This window comes from Argopecten irradians, chromosome 11, assembly GCF_041381155.1.
Source record: "Argopecten irradians isolate NY chromosome 11, Ai_NY, whole genome shotgun sequence".
In the NCBI taxonomy this organism is placed as follows: Eukaryota; Metazoa; Mollusca; class Bivalvia; order Pectinida; family Pectinidae; genus Argopecten; species Argopecten irradians.
Genome location: NC_091144.1, coordinates 22,229,903 through 22,255,955, shown reverse-complemented (window position 1 = coordinate 22,255,955; position 26,053 = coordinate 22,229,903). Strand labels below are relative to the sequence as shown.

At 35.2% G+C, this 26,053-nt stretch overlaps 2 protein-coding genes across 2 annotated transcripts in view; one reads left to right on the top strand and one right to left on the bottom strand.

Moving 5' to 3' along the window:
* LOC138334487 (calponin homology domain-containing protein DDB_G0272472-like) overlaps positions 1-14,046 on the top strand; it is a 44,935-nt gene extending 30,889 nt beyond the window's left edge. Inside the window, 9 exon segments of the mRNA XM_069283144.1 lie at positions 4,544-4,690; positions 5,045-5,107; positions 5,620-5,795; positions 8,766-8,786; positions 11,420-11,491; positions 11,996-12,146; positions 12,427-12,517; positions 12,782-12,889; positions 13,517-14,046. Of these exon segments, the coding sequence (XP_069139245.1) occupies positions 4,544-4,690; positions 5,045-5,107; positions 5,620-5,795; positions 8,766-8,786; positions 11,420-11,491; positions 11,996-12,146; positions 12,427-12,517; positions 12,782-12,889; positions 13,517-13,695 (1,008 nt within the window). The 3' untranslated portion in view covers positions 13,696-14,046.
* Positions 14,047-15,712: 1,666 nt separating this feature from the next.
* The window catches only part of LOC138335019 (solute carrier family 23 member 1-like), a 77,404-nt gene continuing 67,063 nt past the window's right edge, over positions 15,713-26,053 (bottom strand). The window contains exons 6-12 of the mRNA XM_069283913.1: positions 24,760-24,941; positions 24,083-24,203; positions 23,601-23,757; positions 21,916-22,169; positions 21,218-21,491; positions 17,369-17,464; positions 15,713-16,852 (exon numbers count right to left, since the gene is read on the bottom strand). Of these exons, the coding sequence (XP_069140014.1) occupies positions 16,614-16,852; positions 17,369-17,464; positions 21,218-21,491; positions 21,916-22,169; positions 23,601-23,757; positions 24,083-24,203; positions 24,760-24,941 (1,323 nt within the window). The 3' untranslated portion in view covers positions 15,713-16,613. The remainder of the gene's footprint in view (positions 16,853-17,368; positions 17,465-21,217; positions 21,492-21,915; positions 22,170-23,600; positions 23,758-24,082; positions 24,204-24,759; positions 24,942-26,053) is intronic.

The window sequence follows — 26,053 nt, the reverse complement described above, 5'->3', positions numbered from 1 at the left end:
CATATATAGACACATTGTCAGTATGTGACCAGGTAGGGTTTGTTAATTTGTGTCCATGGACACAAGTTTTCACTGTTACATATATAGACACTTTGTCAGTATGTGACCAGGTAGGTATGTTATTTGTGTCCATGGACACAAGTTTTCACTGTTACATATATAGACACATTGTCAGTATGTGACCAGGTAGGGTTGTTAATTTGTGTCCATGGACACAAGTTTTCACTGTTACATATATAGACACATTGTCAGTATGTGACCAGGTAGGGTATGGTTAATTTGTGTCCATGGACACAAGTTTTCACTGTTACATATATAGACACATTGTCAGTATGTGACCAGGTAGGGTTTGTTTAATTTGTGTCCATGGACACAAGTTTTCACTGTTACATATATAGACACATTGTCAGTATGTGACCAGGTAGGCTGTGTTAATTTGTGTCCATGGACACAAGTTTTCACTGTTACATATATAGACACATTGTCAGTATGTGACCAGGTAGGGTATGTTAATTTGTGTCCATGGACACAAGTTTTCACTGTTACATATATAGACACATTGTCAGTATGTGACCAGGTAGGGTTTGTTAATTTGTGTCCATGGACACAAGTTTTCACTGTTACATATATAGACACATTGTCAGTATGTGACAAGGTAGGGTGTGTTAATTTGTGTCCATGGACACAAGTTTTCACTGTTACATATATAGACACATTGTCAGTATGTGACCAGGTAGGGTTTGTTAATTTGTGTCCATGGACACAAGTTTTCACTGTTACATATATAGACACATTGTCAGTATGTGACCAGGTAGGGTTTGTTAATTTGTGTCCATGGACACAAGTTTTCACTGTTACATATATAGACACATTGTCAGTATGTGACCAGGTAGGGTTTGTTAATTTGTGTCCATGGACACAAGTTTTCACTGTTACATATATAGACACATTGTCAGTATGTGACCAGGTAGGGTTTGTTAATTTGTGTCCATGGACACAAGTTTTCACTGTTACATATATAGACACATTGTCAGTATGTGACCAGGTAGGGTTTGTTAATTTGTGTCCATGGACACAAGTTTTCACTGTTACATATATAGACACATTGTCAGTATGTGACCAGGTAGGGTTTGTTAATTTGTGTCCATGGACAAAAGTTTTCACTGTTACATATATAGACACATTGTCAGTATGTGACCAGGTAGGGTTTGTTAATTTGTGTCCATGGACAAGTTTTCACTGTTACATATATAACACATGTTTTCACCAGTGTTACATACACATTTTCACTGTTACACACATTGTCAGTATGTGACCAGGTAGGGTATGTTAATTTGTGTCCATGGACACAAGTTTTCACTGTTACATATATAGACACATTGTCAGTATGTGACCAGGTAGGGTATGTTAATTTGTGTCCATGGACACAAGTTTTCACTGTTACATATATAGACACATTGTCAGTATGTGACCAGGTAGGGTTTGTTAATTTGTGTCCATGGACACAAGTTTTCACTGTTACATATATAGACACTTGTCAGTATGTGACCAGGTAGGGTATGTTAATTTGTGTCCATGGACACAAGTTTTCACTGTTACATATATAGACACTGTCAGTATGTGACAGGTAGGGTATGTTAATTGTGTCCATGGACACAAGTTTTCAGTTACATATATAGACACTTGTCAGTATGTGACCAGTAGGTTGTTAATTTGTGTCCATGGACACAAGTTTTCACTGTTACATATATAGACACATTGTCAGTATGTGACAAGGTAGGCTGTGTTAATTTGTGTCCATGGACACAAGTTTTCACTGTTACATATATAGACACATTGTCAGTATGTGACCAGGTAGGGTTTGTTAATTTGTGTCCATGGACACAAGTTTTCACTGTTACATATATAGACACATTGTCAGTATGTGACCAGGTAGGGTTGTTAATTTGTGTCCATGGACACAAGTTTTCACTGTTACATATATAGACACATTGTCAGTATGTGACCAGGTAGGGTATGTTAATTTGTGTCCATGGACACAAGTTTTCACTGTTACATATATAGACACATTGTCAGTATGTGACCAGGTAGGGTATGTTAATTTGTGTCCATGGACACAAGTTTTCACTGTTACATATATAGACACATTGTCAGTATGTGACCAGGTAGGGTATGTTAATTTGTGTCCATGGACACGAAGTTTTCACTGTTACATATATAGACACATTGTCAGTATGTGACCAGGTAGGGTATGTTAATTTGTGTCCATGGACACAAGTTTTCACTGTTACATATATAGACACATTGTCAGTATGTGACCAGGTAGGGTATGTTAATTTGTGTCCATGGACACAAGTTTTCACTGTTACATATATAGACACATTGTCAGTATGTGACCAGGTAGGGTTTGTTAATTTGTGTCCATGGACACAAGTTTTCACTGTTACATATATAGACACATTGTCAGTATGTGACCAGGTAGGGTGTGTTAATTTGTGTCCATGGACACAAGTTTTCACTGTTACATATATAGACACATTGTCAGTATGTGACCAGGTAGGGTTTGTTAATTTGTGTCCATGGACACAAGTTTTCACTGTTACATATATAGACACATTGTCAGTATGTGACCAGGTAGGGTTTGTTAATTTGTGTCCATGGACACAAGTTTTCACTGTTACATATATAGACACTTGTCAGTATGTGACCAGGTAGGGTTTGTTAATTTGTGTCCATGGACACAAGTTTTCACTGTTACATATATAGACACATTGTCAGTATGTGACCAGGTAGGGTTTGTTAATTTGTGTCCATGGACACAAGTTTTCACTGTTACATATATAGACACATTGTCAGTATGTGACCAGGTAGGGTATGTTAATTTGTGTCCATGGACACAAGTTTTCACTGTTACATATATAGACACATTGTCAGTATGTGACCAGGTAGGGTATGTTAATTTGTGTCCATGGACACAAGTTTTCACTGTTACATATATAGACACATTGTCAGTATGTGACCAGGTAGGGTTTGTTAATTTGTGTCCATGGACACAAGTTTTCATTGTTACATATATAGACACATTGTCAGTATGTGACCAGGAGGTAGGGTTTGTTAATTTGTGTCCATGGACACAAGTTTTCACTGTTACATATATAGACACTTGTCAGTATGTGATCAGGTAGGGTTTGTTAATTTGTGTCCATGGACACAAGTTTTCACTGTTACATATATAGACACATTGTCAGTATGTGACCAGGTAGGGTTTGTTAATTTGTGTCCATGGACACAGTTTTCACTGTTACATATATAGACACATTGTCAGTATGTGACCAGGTAGGGTTTGTTAATTTGTGTCCATGGACACAAGTTTTCACTGTTACATATATAGACACATTGTCAGTATGTGACCAGGTAGGGTTTGTTAATTTGTGTCCATGGACACAAGTTTTCACTGTTACATATATAGACACATTGTCAGTATGTGACCAGGTAGGGTTTGTTAATTTGTGTCCATGGACACAAGTTTTCATGTTACATATATAGACACATTGTCAGTATGTGACCAGGTAGGGTTTGTTAATTTGTGTCCATGGACACAAGTTTTCACTGTTACATATATAGACACATTGTCAGTATGTGACCAGGTAGGGTTTGTTAATTTGTGTCCATGGACACAAGTTTTCACTGTTACATATATAGACACATTGTCAGTCAGTATGTGACACTTGTCAGTAGGTAGGGTTTGTTTATTTTGTGTCCATGGACACGAGTTTTCACTGTTACATATATAGACACATTGTCAGTATGTGACCAGGTAGGGTATGTTAATTTGTGTCCATGGACACGAGTTTTCACTGTTACATATATATAGACACATTGTCAGTATGTGACCAGGTAGGGTTTGTTAATTTGTGTCCATGGACACAAGTTTTCACTGTTACATATATAGACACATTGTCAGTATGTGACCAGGTAGGGTATGTTAATTTGTGTCCATGGACACAAGTTTTCATTGTTACATATATAGACACATTGCATTCTTTTTTTCAAAAAAAAAGCTTCATTGCACCTTATTGGATACATGTATGTGGGAGGCCATTAACAGTTAATAGGTGACAAAGCAAAACAATTAAACAATTTTAGCAATATTTTCAATTGATCTGTTGACTGAAATTTTAGTTATTGATATGTATGTCATAAGTCTGTACAGTTCAAAGCATAGATGAAGTCACTAATGATATATATCAAGGATTCCTATACTGTGAGACTGCCTCAAACTGTTATGAAACAACAGGCTGACCCTGAATTGGCATAGCTAGATTTTTATATTTCATTGTATGATCATCAGTCAGATATGCTCTGGAACATTCATCATTCCAGTTTTTGTTAAAATTTGTTTGGTATTGTGAAAAGATACAAGGGAAGCCATACAAAGTTTCAATTAGGGCCGGCATTACATGAAGAACAATCTCCATCAATTTATGGCATAAATTGTCTGGAAATCAAGCCATTTCATTTTGTTTTGGTATCTTAATAACAGGAGGATGAAATAGCTCAGGAAAAAGAGAATATTGAAAAGGAAAGACAAGCAGCTCTCCTAGATCTTAGACAGAGACTAGCCACAGAGACAGAGGAGGCTTTAGCGCAGGGAGAAAAGGAACTCAGCATTCTCATTGGTCGGCTAGAGGTAAGGTGCTACTTTGGTCAAATAATAATGAAGACTTGTCATTGGTCATCAAACTTTTAAACAATCTGTTGGAAATAAAAGTCAAAGCCAAATAATGGATTCTTGTTTAGTTAAGTTTTTTTTTTTACAAAAGTAAAATGTTTTCCAAATCGATTTTATTTTATGAGCATTCGTTAAAGATAACAGTCAAGATATTATTCCTGAAAGATCTTGTTTGGGGGCTTTTATCCTGGCTTTTAAACCTTTGGAAGTGAAGCAATACTTAATCCAATATAAGCATCATTGATTACAGAAATAACCAAACCTCAGCCAATGAAAACATTGCTGTTATATAGATTTAATTTTTGTCTTTAGGTTGGATCAGCAAGAAGACAGTTAGTGCTACAGAAACAAGACACAATGCTTCAGTCACTACAGGTAAATTTAGTCTCCTTAATGGTTAACCTTTGTTACCCAAGACATAATCTGATAAAGCAATCCATACGTATATCCTCTCTGCTTTTGTTGTCCCTATGGCCTAATTTCATATGTGTTATAGTTTTCAAAGACAATGTAGACTAGTGTGTATTTAATAAAGCTTTCCACAAGAACTGTTAACAGGAATTCTTCATACAGATATCAAATGACAAAATGAAATATGTTTAGTTGATGTCATTATCGCTGTATGGTGATAACACAGTGATCGGTAAATCACTACAGCATGTTTTCAATCATAAAAAGGTTAAATGATTATAGAAAAAAAAGAACAAAAGAAAGGAATATCAAAGTAATATGTCAATCCACATAAAAAGGGGAGATAAAACCAAAATATCACCATGGCTTCAAAATAATAGAAAGAAGTATTGTAAAAGATGAAACATTTATCTAAATTGACATACGATAAAGTACTGCCAGTGGATCACAAGCCTTTTGTGACATTTATTAAATAGGAACAACTGGAGAACAAGCTGGCTAAGGGTGGAGTCCAGATATCTGGAGCAGACCAGATAATACAACAACATAACAACCAAGTTGATCACCTAAATCAACAGCTACAGGCAAGTCGTGAAGACCAGGAATACAGCATCAGGGAGAAGATACAGGCCATGAAACTACAGAAGGAAAGGTAGGTGAAGCATAATCGGGCCAAAATGTCATACACATCCACAGGGAAGCATAAAAACACACACTAGAAACTACAGAAGGACAGGTAGGTGGAGCATAATAGGGCCAATATTAACACACACTAGAAACTACAGAAGGAAAGGTAGGTGGAGCATAATAGGGCCAAAATGTCATACACATTCATAGGGAAGCATATTAACACACACTAGAAACTACAGAAGGAAAGGTAGGTGGAGCATAATAGGGCCAAAATGTCATACACATCCACAAGAAATCATATAAACACACACTAGAAACTACAGAAGGAAAGGTAGGTGGAGCATAATAGGACCAAAATGTCATACACATCCATAGGGACGTATGCTTATACACACCAGAGCAATGTCATACAAATCATGATTTTCACACAAGGCTTAAATCGTCCGAAAACACCTATGAAACTCACCTAGGATGTGTTGGCTGGGTTGGTATTGTACCTTCTACTCATCAATTCACAATATAGTCAGTGTCCTTACCCCTATAATAATATGTTAATGTATCTACAGTCATCCAACAGAACATCTGTCACTGCGAAAAAGCTGCAGTTAGCTGGTTTACCAAGGTAGCCTTTTCAGAAAGCATAGAAATGCTAGCAGCCAGCTTTTTCACACACATGTTTAGCTCGCCTATTCGAAGAATAGGGGGAGCTAATATTGTCACCCCGGCGTCGGCGTCGGCGTCGGCGTCGTCGGCGTCAGCGTCAGCGTTGGCGTCCCATTTAAGTTTTTGAGCAAGTTTCTGTTTCGTCAATTGTTTAAGCTTACGTCATCATAAATGTATGGATGCTGAACGTGATAATACAACCAATTTGGGGTGCTTTAGGGGTTTTTTGAGTCTGTTAATTTGTCATATTTCCATGTTAAAGTTTTTGAATAAGTTTCTATTTTGTCTATTGTTTAAGCTTAAGTCATCATAAATGTTTATGATTTTATTTTCCTAATGTGCATGGATGCTGAACGTGATAATACAACCAATTTGGGGCCCTTTAGGGGGTAATAGGCGAGCTTTGCTGTTCTCCAACAGCTCTTGTTATGTTATATGTACCAGTACTAATTCATTGTAATATTGAAAACTACATTTACAATTTGTCGTCTTTCTTTCAGTACATAGAAAATGAAATGGAAATAGAAATCTTAAGTCTTTAAACTGTCATTGAATTCAAACGAAATTTAAATGAACCTGAACTATTTTTCAAGGGAGAAAACTCTTACAAAATCGTTGAGACACGTAACTAACAAGCAGCATTTGTACACGACATTTATGTCAAGCACAGGTAAAGGTTAATAACATCTATTTAAATGGGTATTTTAAATGAAAAAGGTGTACATTGCTGTCGCAGCACGTGCAAGTATGTCATGGTCAAGTTTAATACGAGTCATTCATTAAAGGGACAATTCATTCTACGATAACATTAAAATTTGTATATATATCAGAAAACCCCCAGTTCTAATGGAAATTAGATCAGTCGGTTTTACTGTGATATGTCAGAAAATCCCATGGTGGTGAAATGCGTGTGAAATGTTCAAACTCACTCACTGTCCTCCATTACACATTGTGGTCGAATATCTTGTATGCCGAACCCAGTCCCTTGCTCGTAGAGTAATGCTACTTTTGTCTAGAACTGCTCAAATCGCTCTGACAGAAGTATGTTTACCTTATTAGGTGAATTGTTTTGCTTAAAAAATCATTATATCACCTCCACAGTGGTTATGTAGTTCATTTGTTTCACGTGCGTGACTTTGGCTCGGATATTGGGTACAGCGTACATATTGTACCTGCTTAATCGTATTGATCAACGATTTGTAATAACAACGGTATCAATTAAAATACTAAACAATGACGTGGGATTTGTCAATATCTTATGTTATATGTTTCATAAGAAATGTAGAACAATACATTTATGCCATATTTTGCTTCTTGGTTATGGAAAAGATTTAGCCTGAGTGAATTGTCCCTTTAAAGACATGATGTTAAATGTGTTTCATAATATCTATATGAAACACATTGTGAAACTATAGATATTAATTACCTTGGTCAAAAGGCATTCACACTCCCTCCATCTAGCACGGTTGAAATCTAATGTTTTAAAAGGAAAGAAAATCTCTGATTCTGCGTTCTTGTCCTTGTAATGACACACCTTTGCATCCCCCCTTTTACCGATTGTTCAGAGGATTGCTTCCCTTGTGATTTATGCCTTTCTGATTTGCGAAGATACTGGCATAATTCCATTTCCTTTTAGCTTCATTCATCATGCCTTTTGATTGGACATTCTTAGAATCTTTTGCTAGAAATATTGCTGCGCCACTTATCTTGTGAATTGTTCTTTTTCACTGCCAAATTTTGTGCATTATGTGTCGATGGAAATACCAATGTTCAAAGAAACCCTGTTAAATTAATCTTAGGTTCTGATTGAATGTGTGTTGTTTCCTAACTGGATTAAATATAAGACCAGCAAGTGGCTTTGTTGTCTCTTGCCTTTGTTACTGTGCTCAGGAGATAGGTCTTTTAGCTGGCCTATATTTAGGTGATGCGGTGTTATACATATAATCTAACAGAATAAATACAGTTATTTTGTCTAGGGAACCCCCATTATTGAAAACGATCATCATCTGCACAATCTATATAGGTATAACACAAGCTTGGGATCTATTTCTAGCAGATATTTTGGTTCAAATCTGTTGTCTTAACATTTTTAGTCCTGACTTTTTTCCCGTGGAAAAAAAGATTACATGAGAAACATAAAGAAGCATAATTATGATTTATCAGACTGATCTTACTTTTGAAATATGAACATATATATATTATCGTTGCCTAATAAATGAGACGGTATATATTTAACACCTATAGTGATAGACTAAAACCTCTGATATAGATTACTTCTTAGCTGACATATCCATGAGTATCAATCGTACCGTTTTATATTTGAATGCAGAGAATTGATGGAAAACCAAAGGTAATGTGTTTATATTTAGTAATGATTGGTATCAGTTTTTGTTTTCTAATTTCCTAAACTGTCTAAAATTTCGATAGTGGGTACTGGTAAACAAAAGCTACCATTGTATGCTGTATCTAATACATGTTTAAAATTAATAAATGTTGCTGCTTAAATTTAAAACTTCAACATATTGAAGAACTTTTGTTGTGCTTGATGCTGCTTCATATCAATTTATATTTCAATAACATTTTACATGCGATGATGAAACTATAATTAACGATGAAAGCCGATTTGCCATTGCTACATGAAAACTAAATAGACCAAAGTAATTAAGTTGTGGACGTACATTACGTTCCATACATTATTTCTACATGACGTATTGGTAGATGCTCTGCCACGGGTGGAGGGTAAAACACAACCAGTGATGTAACTACTTTTAGTTTAACAATACAACTATTAATATTTTTCATAGAATTTTCTCTCGATTGAAAGAATTTTTTTCATGGTATTTTGTGCTGCATTGCTATTCATGTTTGTCTTTATTACTAGTGATTTTTTATGAATAATTCGGTTTATGTTTTCTTCGACTTTAGGTGTATTTAAGTTTTTATATTTACATTTTGCTACAGCGACTCCCATTACTCTAATGATAATCGTGATCTGCATTATGAGCCAATAAATGCAGCGTCGACTTGGTGTAGTAAATATATAGTCTATATAAATGGATGTGAGTTTTGTTTACTGACACCATGTAAGTCCGCGCAGGAAAAATTGACATTTTAGTTGCATGAACCAGTTTGGTTATAAAAAAACTCTTTTAAATGTCTGGATAATTGAAAGTAAACTGAAAAGTTCTTAGAAATCATTGATATTTTGTTTTCTTTTCAATTTTTATAGGGACTATTTTTATCACATTGATATTGGCTGTTGAGGTTAAATGGCTGAGGCGGGAAATTCAAATGTTCTCTTGCATCTAAATTATGTTTTACGTTGAAATAGAAAGTACAATGTAAATAGAACAGTTAAAGGATTGTTATATTGCATTTATTGGAGATATAAATGCAATCTGTGGAAGATAAATATTCATAGCGCCCTAACCTATTTATCTGCCACCCAGAATGCATTTATATCTACAATAAATGCAATATAATAATCCTTTAATTGTTAAATATGCACTGCATATTCTCTCTCACATTCAGCAATAACGTTGTTAATATTGTTATTGAATTTTAAAGCAAAATTTATCAAATCAGATGTAATGTGCAGAAGAAATTCTACTTTGGGTTATAGTGTGAGTTGGTAGTTTCTGTGTACATTTCTAATACACGTTGATTATTATCTTATTTCTACTTTTAAGAACTCATTTCACTTAACTAATACATAATATATTTCTTAAAACATTGATGGAACTGCATCTCTCAATTATCAATCGAGCCTTATAAGTTAAAAAGCATTTATCAAACAATTGTGAATAAAGCAAAACATGTTTCTTGCTACTTTTATTTAAAGCAATTTTCATAAAATTTATTGATGCATTTTTGTGAGTTTGAGTATGTGAAACATCATGTAAAATGATTTGATATAAAAAAAATTCGCAATTTGTCTTCTTTCTGCTCCTGCATCAAATTACTACAAAGGTTTCGAATGCTAAAACGGTCTTATATTCATGTGTATATGTTCTGTTATGTTTATATGGATGTTCATAAGACAGTTGTGGCGTTCCATAATCTAGAATAGGGGACAGATAAGTTATGTGAGGGTTTGGGGTAAAAACCAATCTTAAAGTCGGTTACAGTCACGTAACGTACCCCGGATCGGATCACTTCTACATGTTACATTATGGAAGTACACAAGAAAGTCACCACTGGAGGTGACCGGGTGAATGAATTAAAGTTATAAGCAGGACTATAGATGTTATGTATAATTCATGATAACGTAGGTCGAGTTTGAATCTATGAGGATGCATACTAAAATAGGTCTCATAGCCATGTATACAAATAATTGGAGTATTTAATATTGATTCAATCTATTTTGCTTTTGTCATCTCTTCCCATATGCTAACATCAGCTAATTATAAGGTCATTAAAGGACAGTTGTGTTGCGCAAGGCTATTGCATATCTTCGTGAATCTGGGGAAACTTGCATTATTTATGAATAACATTGTCAGTTAATATTTTTGTAAACTAAACAGAAGTGAGATATTTCACTTCGAGTGTTTGTACCTGCTGACTCTCCGTAAGAACACGGATAGTGAAAAAAAACCTCTAACGCGTGTAGCGTTATGTTTTAGCCCAGGTAGTTTCTGTTAACAATACGGTGGCTTTTGTGAGCTTATTAACTTTAAAATCTAAATTATTTGTCATGTGTCAGTTAGTTTACTAAACTTCGAGATACTTTATACAAGTGGAGTGAACTGGTATTTCCTTTCTTTCTTCATTTATGTACATGTATTTGATACCACCGGCCCTTCTTTGTATTTTGATACAACCATTTTTGGTCATAAAAATGTTGATCATCTTAATATTGGAGTTGAGATATTTGTGTGCGATCATAGTTTACAGATGCAGAATGTAATAAAATATTATCTGTACACAAAGAGATTCGCTTTATTTCATTTGCTATTGATGAAGAAATTTTCTGACATTTTTCAGAGAATTACAAGAGAAGATGGTTGTTGAGAAACAACAGAAGTTGAGTGGTTCTGTTCGACGAAGGGGCGCAAGGTAAACTTTATATCATATACATTATCATTCACCCTGGTAGCTAATATCTTATGATTAATTTCCAATGAAAACGACTGGTATGAGCCTAGCCTGTTGTCTAATCCATTCGTTAATAACATTTTTTTCTGTCTGTATATTAGCAATAATATATTTTCTAATGAATTTTTCCCATCACCTTTTGTTCCTTAATGTCTTAGCAACTGGACATGCCTGACTGTAAATGTAAGGCATTTAATCAATTTGTCCGGGGAAAAAACTTGTCAATTAATTTATCACATCATAACTTATAAAGTATACGATCAATCGGTAGACTAATCGTTTGATATCAAAAACAGTAAACCTCTTTATTGGTATTCTGTTTAATTCCTTCATAAGATTGAAGAATACATATGTGTGGTCTATTTCTTAATCACTTGATCTTCCGATATGTCCACTATCGAATTTTTACTTGTTACAAAGAAATTAACATAATTGGTAGCATGTGGTGATGTATTTCGGTTCCAGTAAGGCCAGTGATGTACTCGGTACCATGTACATGCAACAAAAGCACAAACGGGAAATACTTCAACTAGAGGAAGATATGAAACTGGAGCTAGAGCGAAGCAAGGAAGAGCTTAATCGGCAGTTACAGCTCGAACTTGAGTCTGAGCTCAAAGTAAGTGACTCATAGTAAAGTGTCTTTGGTAAATATTGTAAGTAAGTAACTGTAGTTCGTTAGTGAGACTTGTGTATTTTCGTAGACGTGTTGTTTTTATACCTTGAAAGGGTAGTTGTAGGTTATTGCATACGTGATTCAGTTTAAAATGTGTAGGTGATCGAATACAAAGATGAGTTATCAAATGTGGAATTAAAAGGCCTGAATGCATTCGATTTCATTGTAATAGAACAAAATTTGCAAAAATAAGTTAAAATACAACAAAACGTTTTAATTTCAGAACCAAAAGCAGCAATTCATTACGCAGTTAGCAGCAACAAGTGGAATGTCTAAAGAGGACATACAGGATACAGTAGATTCTGCTAATATGGGTAAGTTTCCATATGTATTCCTCTATCAATGTCAAGGTTTAATTGACGTGGAATGTTTCTCCCAATAGCATATGGTATTATCGGTTATTTTTGCAGGTCACCAATTTTGCGATTGAATTATAATAATAAAAAAAATATTCTCAAAAATAAAATACATATTTTTTATTACACTGTATAAGTAAAGTGTTGTATATTGTAAACACATTCAGATTAAAAGTGTTATTTTCAAAAAGGTAAATTAAACATGCATTAATACTTTGCCAGGTGGAAGTAAAAAGCAGGCACGCAAACTTGCTAAGGAACTGAAGGATGGAATGCAGAGAGCGAAGACAGACATGGCCATGGACCAGTATATCGACGAACAAGAGAGCAGTATGCTATTAGATTTATTATTGCCTTTAAATTGATATTACAACTGTTTTTATATACTTATTATGGCTTGGTTGAGTGGGCACTAATGCCTCATAGTATTGTCGAGGGCCGAGCCGAAGGCGAGAGACAATACTATCAGTCAAGTCTGCCCTTTCAACCAGGTTATAATTGGTTAAGTACATAACCCTCACATTTTTCCAAAGCCTTTCTATTTCTTTCATGGAAACACTTCAAGGAACACATCTCAACTCTATCTTCATTACCACAACATGTTGTGGCATTAATGTGATAGGCACAATATAAATTGTCGCATATTCTTATTTCTTCAATCAAGATTCAGATTCATGAATATTAAAAGTGTATATAATCAACTGTACAATTCACTAATGTTTCTTTCCTAGTACACCATTGCCTGTCTGCCATCTTTACGGCTTGATCCAGCACAGTGTTATGACGTCATGTAATAGCTTAGTGACGTCCCACTAGTTTCAACTGATTTCATTAACTTTCTGACAACTAACTTTATAATTTGAGAGAACATACTATAGTAGTCCATATAATACTCTAGTCACAACGATAGAGTGTTTAAATGTAGTTTTTAAATGTTGATCACTTTATTGTGTACAGGACCCAGTACTCGATTGTCCCGCCCCAGCTCTGGACGACCGCGATCTGGGTCCTCTGATGGAGGACTCCGACCAAAGAGTGGACTCAAGAAAAAGACTAAACGATCATCTGTAGCCCCGGCCACAGAGTCATGGGGACCCACAGATAATTATCAACTTTACAACGATGATGAATTTTAGATGATAATTAAAATGTTATGATAAAAAAATCAAAATTTCAGAATATTGCTCAACGCAACTTCGTGACTACAGGCAGTGTTCATTGATGCATGTTACAAAAGTGGTATGTGTTGACGTGATGATGTAAGATTTCATCTACATATTTACTATTTAAAACTATATTGATTTGGGTTACCACTACTGTTATTAATAGATTGATACGAGTTTGAATACACCGCCATTTTGTTAGGTCATTCATTTTATCAGAATTGATATTGAAATATAAAAACGTCTATACAGGAAGGACTACTGTTTTGCCAAATGTTCAAAAGCCACCATTATACACATTTTTCAGTAGATTTTAATGTAGATTTTAATGAAAAGTAGTATTGTAATGAGCGTTCTTTGTCTATGTCGTCTTCTTATAAATAAAACTAAATCAGAGCATTGATGTCCGGAAAATTACATCAAAAATATTTCAACTATTTTTGATGAATGTTTTAGGAAAATAAAATAATAGTGAATTTTAGTAACTTGCATTAGAAAGTTATAATTATTTCATTTTCATGCAATATATAGATTTAAAAATATTTTTTAATTTCCATGACACATGACGGCAACTTAATGCCACCGGGTTAACTTATTTACGTCTTACCTCTAAAGGTGAAATATATATTAAGTGCCTCTTGCTCATTAAAGAATTTTGAAATAATACATTGCATTACTATACCTTAAATTAAGGTCTTTAATTGGATTTGATGTTTTTATATCTTTTTAACATTCCATGCCATATACATGCTGAATACCTGTGTATACATGTATTTCTATGGTAGTACAATCTATCTCTTTTACTTTATACTTTAATATACATTTGTACCTGTTGGTATTCCGTCTTTGCACGTTACAGAGTTAGCTCCCTTGCGGGTAGGTATCGATTGTTACGTCATAATTTTGTGAGCGCAATTCAAGTCATTTTCTCCGAAAAGTATGACGTTACGCTCGCAAAAACATGACGTCACAAAGAATTCCTACCCGCAAGTACAGATAACTCTGTAATATGCAAATCCGGAATAATTATATAGTAGTATATAATAGGTGATATTTGTATTTGTAATTTAACATTTTGCAATATTACAATGTTGTAATAGTTGTAACTTTTCATCTCTTTGTGCTAAATTCTAATTACAAGTGCCTGTCCTGTGATACTTTTGTGCTAATCTGTGATTTTTGAAATGTTTTCTTTTCTAATACTTGAATGATAGATTTTATATGGGACATTTAATGCGCATTTTCATCTAAGCTGTTGGTTATAAATTTAATGTGCCAGTGTGAAGTGAACTTAATAACTGTATTGAATTTTAAAATTGTGCAGTTCTGCTCTTTTCAGAATTGTACATGTTTGATATCTACCATGTTTGATATCTACGTATGAGCTACATGACCAGGTTTAGAAATTTTGATTAATCTTTTCATATAATTACTCTAATTTGAAATACCACAAAATGAATGTTTTTATCCATTTTTCAAAAGAATATGGATTTACATGTTCTTACCTTACTACAGAGTAAAGATCAAATCAACTGTGGGTTTTTATGATCAAATCGAAATATCGATGTACAAGGTTTAACGCTACGTCACAACTGCGTAACCTTTATGTGTCGAATAATCTTTTGATATGAGCAGTAGTGGTTAGGTTTTAGTTTGATGCTGAAGACATAGACGAGTGCAATTATTTTTTATTATCAATTTTGGTAGTATTTACCTCCTCTCATAGCACCTTTTAAAGAGCATATCAAATAAGGAAAGCCTTAGATGTACAACATTTAAATTAAAAACTGGTTTTTAGTGATAAATTAACACTTTATTAACAGAGGCAACACACTTTATGGTTAGTGTAATTTCTATCACGTATATTAGCTCATAACAGAGACCTCTTCAACATTAACTTTTTTCCTAAATACATTGAAGCAACATTTCCACAAGAATGAAAACTGTTTGTATTTATTCTCTATCAGCAATAAACCTTACATTTGCAGTGGAATAAGGATAACTCATAATCTAAAGTCCAATTATTTATCCTAACGATTGGTTTGTTATATTTCATTGATAAAATATTTCATTTATACACCGAAGGGTCTTTTTTGTTCATGCCTTTATGTAACTTGAGGCAACACAATTTATGTAAAAACTGAAATTAATTTTGGGAAAAGTTGTAAGAAAGTAAATATTAGATCAAATGAAACGAAATTGAATGTCTGTTTTGTCAATGTTTTTGTCTTTTATGTGACATTGTTTTTAATGTAAAGTTTTAGTTATTTGTCTAATAATTTATCCGTTCAGATATATGTATGTTAATTAGAATTTGATTTTATAATATAAGAATGTACAGTATTACAAATCATGATAATATTTAGCGAGGCCTTTCGTAATGTTGTAAGAACGTCGAGAGAGTATTTAATGAGCTACAATATGTTGGTATCTGTCTGGCTACTTTAGTTTATAATTAATCTTATTTTGTTAGAAAATACAATATTTGTATAGTAAATGACATTTTCTACATGGCAAATAAAACTAAGAGAAATATTTGTGTCAGTTATACTTCTTTATCAAAGTCTTCTTCTCATGGATATATTTCAAATCATGAAATTAACTTGTATTTAATGTCTTTTCAATGTCGCGCCATCTGGGATGTTTCTAATTAAAGTGTTGATTACATATATTTATATATATTATGTATACGAAGAATATCACAAAAATTTCGCATTCAAATAATGAAGATTTTAAAACATGTAATTACTTTTCACAAATACCAGAAGAAAAAATTCTAATGTACTGATTCAACTTGCTTCGGTAGTTCTCTTCTTGTTACTATCTGTGTATAGACTGTTATATAATATAATAATATAATGAAGGTAAACCATTCTACAATCTCATTATTATTATACAGTGAACTGAGGTGAAGGGAACACCTCGACATTATTGTCTTGTTTAGGTAAAAACGGCAGGTATTTCAGAAGATTGTGTGGTATACATCTGACAGAGAATGGAAGATCGTAGACATCCAGTCCTTCGCTGAATGGACTCGGCTTTGTAATAAACGACATGTCTTTGTCGTCCTCGTTGCCTTTGGCGTCTGTTTGTGGACGCCACGAGGATATTCCTCTCTCCTGCAATGTTGCTGTGATAACAAAAACAATATCGTTCTCCGTTAATAGTTTTTGAATAGCAGTTACAAGTATATTGAAATAAAGTTGTTTATTAAATTCGACCTGTAGTAAAAAAAAAACTAAACAAAACACATTTGTCAACAAAATACGTCAAATTAAGCAGTGAACGCACCTTTATATTTATATCGTCCTCTTTTCTTATAGGAAAGTGTTTTCAAAAAAATCTGTACGCAATTGTATCCTAGTTATATAGAGTCGAATTCCTCAACGAAATCCTAGACAACTAACATTGTGAAGAAATTGAAAATTTGAACTTAATCATGGCTTACGAATAACCTTGTTAGAACATACATGGTATGATCGGTCATTGATAAACAAAATATAATTGTATTACTCTTGCGAGGGAGTAAAACTCCTGGGTTCACATCCTTTATCAAATTAGTATATATATCGGAACTAAGTCTCAATAATATTACAAATCATATTGTATCGAATGCGCCAGGTGAAGATGACAGTGCTCTACTTACCTGGCGTTGTGTTGTCAAGAATACAAGACACCAGTCCGCCGGTCAGGTTCGGGTTAGCAAGAAGTACTTTTAGTATTTTATCAGCCGTTAGATTGCCTGAACACGAACAGGAAATACAAGAGATCCCAGAGGGATCTTGGCGCCCACCAAAGAATGATCTATGTCTGACAATGGAAAGAGGGATCTTTTCCCTGCTTTTCAAACTTTTTCAAACACACTACATATAAAATTTGAAACAGATCGCTATAGTACTTTCTAAGACATAGTGGTAACAAACTTCAACAATGAAATCTAAGATGGCGGCCGGTTTGCCATCTTGTTTACCGATCAGTGCCGAAAGGCATTATGGATCAGTCCTTAAATGTACTATGCACAACTAGGGTACAAGGGGAAACTATGCATGGAATTTGAGAAAGATCCCTTCAGTACTTTTTGAGAAATATTGATAACAAACTTTAACTATCAAAATCCAAGATGGCCGTCAGTCGGTCATCTTGTTTACCGATCGGTCCCAAAATGCAATATGCACAACTAGGGTCCTAGGGGAACCTGTATATGAAATTTGAGAAAGATCCCTTTAGCACTTTTTGAGAAATAGTGGTAACAAACTTTAACCATTAAAATCCAAGATGGCCGCCTGTCGACCATCTTGTTGACCAGTCGGTCCCAAAATGCAATATGCACAACTAAGGTCCTAGGGGAACCGACATATGAAATATGAAATTTGAGAAAGATCCCTTCAGTACTTTTTGAGAAATAGCAGTAACAAACTTTAACTATCAAAATCCAAGATGACCGCCTGTCGGCCATCTTGTTCACCGATCGGTACCAAAATGCAATATGCACAATTAAGGGCCTAGGGGAACCTGTATATGAAATTTGAGAAAGATCCCTTTAGCACTTTTTGAGAAATAGTGGTAACAAACTTTAACCATTAAAATCCAAGATGGCTGCCTGTCGGCCATCTTGTTGACCAGTCGGTCCCAAAATGCAATATGTACAACAAGGGTCCTAGGGAACCGACATATGAATTTGAGAAGATCCCTTCTGTACTTTTGAGAAAAGCAGTAACAAACTTACTATCAAAATCCAAGATGACCGCCTATCGGCCATCTTGTTCAACGATTGGTACCAAATGCAACATGCACAACTAGGGCCCTAGGGAAACCTATATATGAAATTTGAGAAAGATACCTTCAGTACTTTTTGAGAAATAGCGGTAACAAACTTTAACTATCAAATTACAAGATGGCCGCCTGTCGGCCATCTTGTTCACCGATCGGTCCCAAAATGCAACATGCACAACTAGGGCCCTAGGGGAACCTATATATGAAATTTGAGAAAGATCCCTTCAATACTTTTTGAGAAATAGCTGTAACAAACTTTAACTATCAAAATCCAAGATGGCCGCCTCTCCGCCATCTTGTTCACGATCCGGTCCCAAAATGTAATATGCACAACTAGGGTCCTAGGGGAACCTGTATATGAAATTTGAGAAAGATCCCTTCAGCACTTTTTGAGAAATAGCGGTAACAAACTTTAACTATCAAAATCAAAGATGGCTGCCTGTCGGCCATCTTGTTCACCGATCGGTCCCAAAATGCAATATGCACAACGAGGGTCCTAAGGGAACCGACATATGAAATTTGAGAAAGATCCCTTCAGTACTTTCTGAGAAATAGCGGTAACAAGAATTGTTAACGGACGGACGGAAGGACAGACGGAAGGACGGACGGACGGACGGACGACGGACCACGGACGAAAGGCGATTTGAATAGCCCACCATCTGATAATGGTGGGCTAATAAGCGGTATATTAAATCACTGTTCAGGTGGTTTAAAGAACAAAAATGTACTGATATTAAACGAATGGTTTATATGTACATTAATATTTGATGCACGCGGTTGTGTGTATGCTGTGTGTAGTGCGTATTTTGGGAGACATGTACGTGATAACGCTACTTTAACCGAAACATCTAGATAGCCTCCTCATGCAAAATTAAGTTTTGGAAAGATGTTTTTAAAGCCTGGGTCAGAATGAATAACTCTATGTTTCTGAGAAATGTTACACAAGATTCTATCTTGAAAACACCGCTGTGGTATAATAAAGATAATCAAGTTGGAAATAATTATGTTTTTTATCCAAATTGGTTTAAGGCAGCAATTTTTACAGTCAACGACCTTGTTAAAAACACTGATGATATGACTTTTTATTCATTTGATGAATTTCTTCAAAATTTCAGGATTAATACAAATTTCCTTCAGTATCATGGTGTAGTTACTGCAGTGAAACGCTTTCTTCAAAAGTATAATTTTCAAATGAAAAGACTAGCCCAATCTTTCTTGCCACATCTATTAGAAATATTTTTATGAGCAAAAAAAGGGTCTAAAGATTTCTACAAATGCATAATTTCACCACCTCTTACTCCAAATGGTATCAAGAAATGGAATGAACATTTTGATTTTGAATTTGATAATGAAAAATGGCAAAAAATACTTAAAATACCCTTTTCTGTCATAAAAAGTTCCAAACTAGTATGGTTTCAGGTTAGAATTATACACCATATTTCAGTAACGAATACTTTTCTTTACAAAACAAAGTTGTATCCTAGCCCATTATGTTCACGCTGTAATAAGGAAAGAGAAACTATTATTCGCTGTATATGGGAATGTTGTGAAGTACAAAAGCTATTACAGCAATTTGAAAATCTGTGTGACATTTTATTTATTCCTGTCGTTTTAAATAAAGAATCATTTCTTTTCGGAAGATTGTCTCCTGTAGCTAACATTGTTGATAACGAAATTATAATCTTAACCAAAAACTATATATATAAAAGTAGATGTCTACATAAATCCTTAAGTCTTAACGCCCTCATCAATACTATTAAAGATTATTTCAACACTGTGATATTTACTACACATTATAAAAATGAAAACATAAAAAGGAAATTTGGCAATAATTGGAGAAAATGGAAACATTTTATTGAAATGTAGCTTAAGGATTAACATTTAAAATGCATGTGTGAAACCAAAACTTTAATTTTAATTCCTGACTTTGCCTTTTTAGATTTTTTTTCCATCTTATAGCAGTTGTGGGATCTCTCTCTCTCTCTCTTTCTTCCATCTTTTTCTCATCCCCTCTCCAAATTTAAGTGTTTGATGCATAGTTGAAAATAAAAATGATGCTTTGCTTTCTTTTGTGTATGAGTTAAGAGTGTGTGATGGTGTACAAGGGTGTGTAAGTGTGTGTGCATATGTTAGGGTGTGTATGGATGTATGTATGTAACTTCAACACTACATGTATATATCAGTGCATGTATGCTTTGTAAGTATGCTTGTATATGTATCTATGTACGCATGTAAGTTTATAAGGAAATATGTAACTACTATACATATGATTAACGATATATGTGTGTATGTATAAATCTATGTAATATATGTATAAATGTATGTATGTACTTCATATGATTGCAATTACTATACATGTATAACGTATATGGTATGTCGGAGTGAATGTGTATGTGCCTGTATTATGTTATGTACTATAAAATGTCTTGAAAAAAAATAAAAAAAAAATATTAAAAAACGAAACATCTAGATAGATTTCTGAATAGAAACAAAATTAAAATTGATCTTGTAAAACTAGGTATAAAACTTCTGTACACTAGAAAATAATTTGAATATTGATGAACGGCATGTTTAGAAGCGTTCTGATAACAATTTATTAAAGGATATGCAATTAGAGCAAACAGAAAATAAAATAAACATGTTTTAAAAAGTAAATATGAGCCATACCTATTAACTGCAACAGCTATAACTAGAAATACTAAAGGTTTCACGGGTAACAAACCTGTATTAATGGCGTCGGGTGTCGTCTCGATCCACCGCGGTATCATCAAACCGGAAACTATCGAAATTCCGATAATGGCAAGATTTCTTGTAGACCTGAGAGAGACCACTTGGAGATTGGACAGGATTACACCCGTGAACATGCCGTACATAACAATCATCCCTCCGCCGAGCACAGGGTGTGGCATTGTCACAAAGATGGCGGATACCTTACCCAGTAAACCGAACAGGATGAAGATTAAGGAGGCACCCAGAAATACACTCCGACTTGCTACCTACGAAAAAACAGACTTGGTAAAATCGATAGAATGGGAATAAAGTTTTAATAAACCATAACATTACTTTGAAGACTTTTGACAAACTACCAGTTCTTGTAAACAACACTGGTCATGCCAATTAAAAATCGAATTTTCGATATGAGATCTAGGTGGTTGCAACAGGACCAATAAGATATATTTTAGACAATTTGCGCAGTTAATAAAGAAGCTGGTAACCTCGATGTATGTTCACAATAGTGTAAAATCTGATAATTTTCTTTTTCTAATGTAACAGGATTGCTTAAGCCAGGGTACGTACACCGAAACGTCATAAATATTGTACTTTTCCATAATCTACGTGCTTGTAACCACCAACACAAAGACCGAAGCATGGACATTTTATTCATAACATATTGATATTTCATTAATTGTTTTTTTATACCTTTGTTATTCCGATGGATCCGATGTTACCACCTTGTGTTGACGTTGCATGGCCACACCCCATGGCCCCTGAAAGGGCCGTGCATAGGCCTTCCACTGCTATCCCGCGATTTACGCTATGGGAGGGCGGAGGTGGCACATTGCATATCATTGCGCATGCGTAATAATCGCCAATAGAATCCAATATAGAAATGAACGTCGCAATCAGAAAAGCAGAAAAGGCTCCTGTTTCAAATATGGGGGGTCCAAATTGACCTGTAATTAATGAAACAAAACAAAAATAGTCCTATGCATAACTTTATTAAAAGCTATAAAATAAAGCCGTGTAAAATATAAAGAAAAAAATCCAATGGCTCGGTATGTGGTATATAATACAAATGTCATTTCGACTTTAAACAAGAGGCTCATGGGCCTTAACGGTCATCTGGCTATATATTACAACGTAGTCGTTAAAAGATATTAGCATATTTGACCCCTGTGACCTTGAATGAAGGTCGAGGTCATTCATTTGAACAAACTTGGTAGCCCTTCATCCCAGCATGTCACAGGCGCAAAATCAGGTCTCTAGGCCTCCTAGTTATTCTTAAGAAGTCGTTTAAAGATTTTAACCTATTTGACCCCTGTGACCTTGAATGAAAATCATGGTCATTCATATGAACAAACTTGGTAGCCCTTCATCTCAGCATGCTGCAGGCCAAATATGAGTATCCTGGGCCTTTTGGTTCTTGAGAGGAAGTCTTTTAAAAATTTAAGCCTATTTGACCTCAATGAAGATCAATGTAATTCATTTGAACAAACTTCATAGCCCTTCATCCAAGCATGATACAGGCCCAATATCAGGTCTCTAGGCCACTTAGTTATTCACAAAAAGTTGTTAAAATATTTTAGCCTATTTGACCACTGTGACCTTGAATGAAGGTCAAGGTCATTTATTTGAACAAACTTGGTAGCCCTTCATCCCAGCATACTACATTCCCAATATCAGTACCCTGGGCCTTCTGGTTCTTGAGAAGATGTTGTTTAAAGATTTTAGCTTTTTTGACCCCTGTGACCTTCAATGAAAATCAAGGTCATTCATTTGAACAAACTTGGTAGCCCTTTATCCCAGCATGCTACAGGCCAAATATCAGTACCTTGGGCCTTCTGGGTCTTGAGAAGAAGTCGTTTCAAGATTTTAGCCTTTTTTACCTCAGTGAATTTGAATGAAGGTCAAGGTCATTCATTTGAACAAACGTGGTAGCCCTTCATCCCAGCATGCTACAGGCCAAATATTAGTACCCTGGGCCTTTCGGTTATTGAGAAGAAGTCGTTTGAATGAAAAGTTTACGCACGGCGGACGGCGGATAAGCAAAATCATCAAGATATATTAAATAGCTAATATTGTTAATCAATATTGTAAACCGACACGAATAGCAGTAGGAAAATAAAAAAGACATACCAATAAATAAGTAAAATTGTAGGTAATTATAATTCAATTCCATAAAACAGCAGCATAGCAGACTAACACTTTGAAAACGAATGAAAGAAGCATCAGAGTGAATGGAATAGGATTGTCCTGAGGAGTCAAAGTTTCAAAATTATTGACGAATAGCCACGTTCAAATCAAATAATGACGTTACCATTTTAAACGGGACCTTAGCGGCGACAACAGGAGATTTAACATTTTCGTATTGATTCATTACTAACCTGGATAAGGAAAGTAAAACCAATGAGCATTGGAGACCACGTCTCCTCTGGCGTCTGTCCGCGCTTTGAAATGGACGCTTTTTGGGTCAAACGGAATAGCGTCGGTTGCTGTTAAGATAGCCGATAGTGCCCAGCCAAATAACATACCAATCATGATCTGTGTAAGAATAATAACGTAAAGTTGTAACATGTTTTTTCTCATTTAAGGCTCTTTGCTATCACGGAACTGTGTTACTTACAATCTAATTAAATCCAAGATATTTATCACTGTAATCTAATGATTAAGCTTAAAGAATTTTGATCAGAAGAACACGATGAATCTTGTTTATTTTACACACTGGCCCTATTACATGTAACAGTTAGGTCATACAGCCGACCTACCGTGTATGCAATGAGTTTCATATATAAAATGTGTGTGTTTTGGAGAATGCGATATGTTGTGTTTCCTTGGAAATATTGGAAATGTTTGCCTTTCTACTTACAGCGAACATCTGATGGAGTGGATACCTCGTCCAGTGGAAGCCTTTCTTCTTTGACCATGACGGTATTGGGGTTTTCTTCTTAGTGAGGTAAATCGACATGATGATTGCCACAACAGCAGTTCTGAGGAGAGAGAGTGTTAACCGAGTGGGGTATATCATGTTCTACACTATAGCTATTCAGATAATACACCTCGGAGGAAAACATATCAAAAAAAGATAATTAACAATGAATTTTATCACTAGTTTCATCAAACGATGAGTGTATAATGTATGGATACGTATCAACCAATTCATAATTAAAACATCAGTTTTTTCACTCACAACACATATCGACACCTCTATGTTCAACGTAGCACTCCATTAATGTCTTGTGATATCGACATATTTCGCGGTCGGAATGTGATCGTTACGAAGCTTTTGCTATAATACTTTCATATTGATTAATGATTTACCGATCCATAAAAACATCTCTTACCATTTCTAGACAACGTGTTTCACAAATGCAGTCAAGGTTTTCCATTACTCACAAAATAACCTTTTCCTTAAATGTGTTAAAATGAATAGTAGTTAATTTTAAGTTGCATAGCTTTACGTCATGGCATCGAAGAATACCTCCTGCGACCAGATCGATGATGCTTTGTTACTTACTGCTCCTAGTTAACGCTGATGGCACTTACGAAAGAGATATACCCCAATGGGTCTTGCTGAACCTTGTCACTGCCCTGGACAAGTATAGACCGGACAATAGCACAGTAGGTACTATGGTGATAGGGCCGATAATTCGGAGAGCAAATCCAACTAAACCTGTCGCACCAATAGCAAAATGGACAATGCCTGCCGCCATCAGACTTCCCGCCATCTGCCAGTTAAATACAACACCGAAACGCTTTAGGGAATTTTATTCGATCTCATATTGCCCAATAACCAAATTTGAACTGTCGCCAGAGTTGACGACATATACCCCAAGCTGCAAAAAATAGTAATAACTCCGTTGATAGGGGACAAAGAATCCTTTATATTTTACTCAACTTCCCTTTACGTCAGGGTTTTGTGTACCGAATTTTATCAAAATCTATCAAAATGGTTAGGAAGAGCTCACTGGACAAAGTTATATATACAAGACAGACAGACTGACAACCCGATTCCAGGGCCCTGCAGGTAGGGCGTTAGAATTTTACCTGCTGCCAATATTGCATGATCGTAAAATTCGACTCAGTTTAGGATCTTTTCTCTTCTTCCTAACTGAATTTATGATTCCTAATGCCTCCCTTGGCACCGCCTCACTTTTGGCCTTGAGTTCAGCGTTCGCCCCTGTGAGGAAGGCTCTGGGTTATATCCCCTGGCCGAGACACATCAAAGTCTATAATAATGGTAGTTCCTGCTCCTGCTTAGCGCTCAGCATACAGAGAGTTGGACGACTGGTTCGCCCGTTGTCAGTATAATGTGACCGGGTGGGTTGTCTTTGACGGTATGATTCAGTGATATAGCACTAAAAAGGGTAACAGTTCCAGTATACAAGAAGACACAACACGAACATATCGCGGTCTCACAAAACACGCACCTCGCGCTACACACTGCATACGTGGGAGGCCGTCCTTACGTGACCCTGGCTGTTAATAGGACGTTAAATAATTAAACAAAACAAACAAGTATATCACCCATTAACTTCGTTGCAGGGGTATAATTATGAAAGACAGGTTTAACAGACGGAAAACCGATTAAAAAAACTAACAAGTTTTGGTTTGGTGTACAATATTAACGTGCTATTAACAGCCAGGGTCATGTAAGGACGGCCTCCCATGTATGCTGTGTGTTGCGTGTATGTTGTGCGAGGTGCGTGTTTTGGGAGACTGCGGTATATTAATGTAGTGTCTTCTTGTATAGTGGAACTTTTGCCCTTTTTATAGTGCTATATCAATGAAGCATGCCGCCGAAGACACCAAGCAACACACCCCACCCGGTCACATTATA